The sequence below is a fragment of the Penaeus japonicus genome, unplaced genomic scaffold (assembly GCF_977035675.1).
Source record: "Penaeus japonicus unplaced genomic scaffold, GWHDUDI00000001_assembly GWHDUDI00000002, whole genome shotgun sequence".
NCBI classification, from domain to species: Eukaryota; Metazoa; Arthropoda; class Malacostraca; order Decapoda; family Penaeidae; genus Penaeus; species Penaeus japonicus.
The window spans coordinates 35,342,670-35,346,344 of NW_028234404.1; the positions used below are offsets into that span (position 1 = coordinate 35,342,670).

The 3,675-nt window shown below is 46.6% G+C and overlaps 1 protein-coding gene across 1 annotated transcript in view; it reads right to left on the reverse strand.

The window, feature by feature from the left end:
- LOC122265267 (uncharacterized) overlaps nt 1–3,675 on the reverse strand; it is a 16,996-nt gene continuing 13,321 nt past the window's right edge. The window contains exons 7-8 of the mRNA XM_043034488.2: nt 2,770–2,931; nt 1–151 (exon numbers count right to left, since the gene is read on the reverse strand). Of these exons, the coding sequence (XP_042890422.2) occupies nt 8–151; nt 2,770–2,931 (306 nt within the window). The 3' untranslated portion in view covers nt 1–7. The remainder of the gene's footprint in view (nt 152–2,769; nt 2,932–3,675) is intronic.

Here is a 3,675-nt window from a genome sequence, read left to right on the forward strand (position 1 = left end):
ATAAAACTTAAGTGCACACGTTATGATTCCAGTCGAACTGATAGCCAGCTCTCGTGTCAGTCACGAAGGTGTTCCGATTCTCGACAGTGTCAATGGCTGTGTAGACATTGATGAAGAAAGGTCCTTGGGTTTGGTCACTTTCCATCTCCGTCTGGGGGAGAGAAAGAGGGATTATGCGTTAGGGGGAGAGAAAGAGGGATTATGCGTTAGGGGGAGAGAAAGAGGGATTATGCGTTAGGGGGAGAGAAAGAGGGATTATGCGTTAGGGGGAGAGAAAGAGGGATTATGCGTTAGGGGGAGAGAAAGAGGGATTTTGCATCGGGGGAGAGAAAGAGGGATTATGCGTTAGGGGGAGAGAAAGAGGGATTATGCGTTAGGGGGAGAGAAAGAGGGATTATGCGTTAGGGGGAGAGAAAGAGGGATTATACGATGGGGGGAGAGAAAGAGGGATTATGCATGGGGGAGAGAAAGAGGGATTATGCGTTAGGGGGAGAGAAAGAGGGATTATGCGTTAGGGGGAGAGAAAGAGGGATTATGCGTTAGGGGGAGAGAAAGAGGGATTATGCGTTAGGGGGAGAGAAAGAGGGATTATGCGTTAGGGGGAGAGAAAGAGGGATTATGCGGTGGGGGGAGAGAAAGAGGGATTATGCGTTAGGGGGAGAGAAAGAGGATTATGCGTTAGGGGGAGAGAAAGAGGGATTATGCGTTAGGGGGAGAGAAAGAGGGATTATGCGTTAGGGGGAGAGAAAGAGGGATTATGCGTTGGGGGAGAGAAAGAGGGATTATGCGTTGGGGGAGAGAAAGAGGGATTATGCGTTAGGGGGAGAGAAAGAGGGATTATGCGTTAGGGGGAGAGAAAGAGGGATTATGCGGTAGGGGGAGAGAAAGAGGGATTATGCGGTGGGGGGAGAGAAAGAGGGATTATGCGGTGGGGGGAGAGAAAGAGGGATTATGCGTTAGGGGGAGAGAAAGAGGGATTATGCGTTAGGGGGAGAGAAAGAGGGATTGTGCGTTAGGGGAGAGAAAGAGGGATTGGGCGTGGGGGGAGAGAAAGAGGGATTATGCGTTAGGGGAGAGAAAGAGGGATTATGGGTGGGGGGAGAGAAAGAGGGATTATGCGGTGGGGGGAGAGAAAGAGGGATTATGCGTTAAGGGGAGAGAAAGAGGGATTATGCGTTAGGGGAGAGAAAGAGGGATTATGCGTTAGGGGGAGAGAAAGAGGGATTATGCGTTAGGGGGAGAGAAAGAGGGATTATGCGGTAGGGGGAGAGAAAGAGGGATTATGCGTTAGGGGGAGAGAAAGAGGGATTATGCGGTAGGGGGAGAGAAAGAGGGATTATGCGTTAGGGGGAGAGAAAGAGGGATTATGCGTTAGGGGGAGAGAAAGAGGGATTATGCGTTAGGGGGAGAGAAAGAGGGATTATGCGTTAGGGGGAGAGAAAGAGGGATAATGCGTTAGTGGGAGAGAAAGAGGGATTATGCGTTAGGGGGAGAGAAAGAGGGATTATGCGTTGGGGGAGAGAAAGAGGGATTATGCGTTAGGGGGAGAGAAAGAGGGATAATGCGTTAGTGGGAGAGAAAGAGGGATTATGCGTTGGAGGAGAGAAAGAGGGATTATGCGTTGGGGGAGAGAAAGAGGGATTATGCGTTAGGGGGAGAGAAAGAGGATTATGCGTTAGGGGGAGAGAAAGAGGGATTATGCGTTAGGGGGAGAGAAAGAGGGATAATGCGTTAGGGGGAGAGAAAGAGGGATTATGCGTTGGAGGAGAGAAAGAGGGATTAAGCGTTGGGGGAGAGAAAGAGGGATTATGCGTTAGGGGGAGAGAAAGAGGGATTATGCATGGGGGAGAGAAATAGTGATCATTCATGGAGGGATTATGACAAAATACAAAACATATTAAAACTATTAAAAGCAAATTAGTAATATCCAAAACAAAAATAATAATGATAATCATATCAAGAGTAATAATCATCATCATCTCCATTATCATCATCATTACTTTGATTACCCTTTACATCATCCTTCTCATTATAATAATTATCATCATTATTATTACCATTATTATCATCTTTATTATTATCATCATCACCATCACCATCGAACACCATCATCATCACTATCATCACCATCATCAATCACCATCAACCTCCATCAATCACCATCATCATCACCATCAACCTCCATCAATCACCAACATCATCACCATCATCATCACCATCATCACCATCAACCTCCATCAATCACCATCATCACCATCATCAATCACCATCAACCTCCATCAATCACCAACATCATCACCATCATCATCACCATCAACCTCCATCAATCACCAACATCATCACCATCATCATCACCATCATCACCATCAACCTCCATCAATCACCATCATCACCATCATCAATCACCATCAACCTCCATCAATCACCAACATCATCACCATCATCATCACCATCATCACCATCAACCTCCATCAATCACCAACATCATCACCATCATCATCACCATCATCACCATCAACCTCCATCAATCACCATCATCACCATCATCAATCACCATCAACCTCCATCAATCACCAACATCATCACCATCATCATCACCATCATCACCATCAACCTCCATCAATCACCATCATCACCATCATCAATCACCATCAACCTCCATCAATCACCAACATCATCACCATCATCATTACGATACCAATAGCGAAGAAAGTAAAAAAAAAAAAAATCCACAAGAATGAACGAATGAAAATAAAAAATTGTACTCACCGGATAAAAACAGATCGAAGGATTACGGAACATGGCGGATGACTTCAGCGTCGGGCAGAGAACAGACGCAAAGGCGAAATTCGGGTCATTTTCGAGGTTAATTTCTCTGCCCATTGGAAGCCTCAGTACGTCTGTCGAGCCACCAATAAACTGGTTGTTTGTCTGTGGATGGGGAGTGGATGAGACGGGGGTTGGGGGGGTTGGGGGGGTTAGGTGGTGCTTGGTACTTTTGGTTGGTTTGTTATCGTACATAAAACTTGTCATTTTATTTGACTTTTTGTTTTATTACTGTGTGTTCACAGGGACTGCTTGTAAAACCTCGCTATCATACCGAGTGAGAGAACGAGAGAGAAAGAGAGGCAGAGAGAGAAAGAGAGAGAGGGGGGGGAGGGATAGTTAGAGAGAGAGGGAGAGTTAGAGAGAAAGAGAGAGAAAGAGAAAGAGGGAGAGAAAGAGAGAGAGAGGAGAGAGGAAGAGAGAGAGGGGGGGAGAGATAGTTAGAGAGAGAGGGAGAGTTAGAGAGAGTGAGAGAGAGAGAGAGAGAGATGGACAAACAGATAAAGCTTCTTTCACAGACATGCCCCACAAAACTTTGCAGGACATTCAACGCCAGTATGCAAGCTTGCTATCAAATCCAATAACCTTTATCAGAATTCTTTAAATTCTCAGGATCTCCCAGAAGGATCCATGAGGAGTTGAATACCTCCTCATCCACGACCGGATGAGGAGAAGCTCTCTGCTTGGAATGCTGATCAGCGAAATATCTCTCCGGCTGCTGCAGTTCCAGCGATGCCCTTTTCTCCTTCCAGAGAGGAGCGACCACGCCCTTTAGCAGACTCCCAGAAGGCAGCCCAGGACACCGTGCCACCCACAAGCCACGGGTCCACCACCAGACTTCAAGAGTTC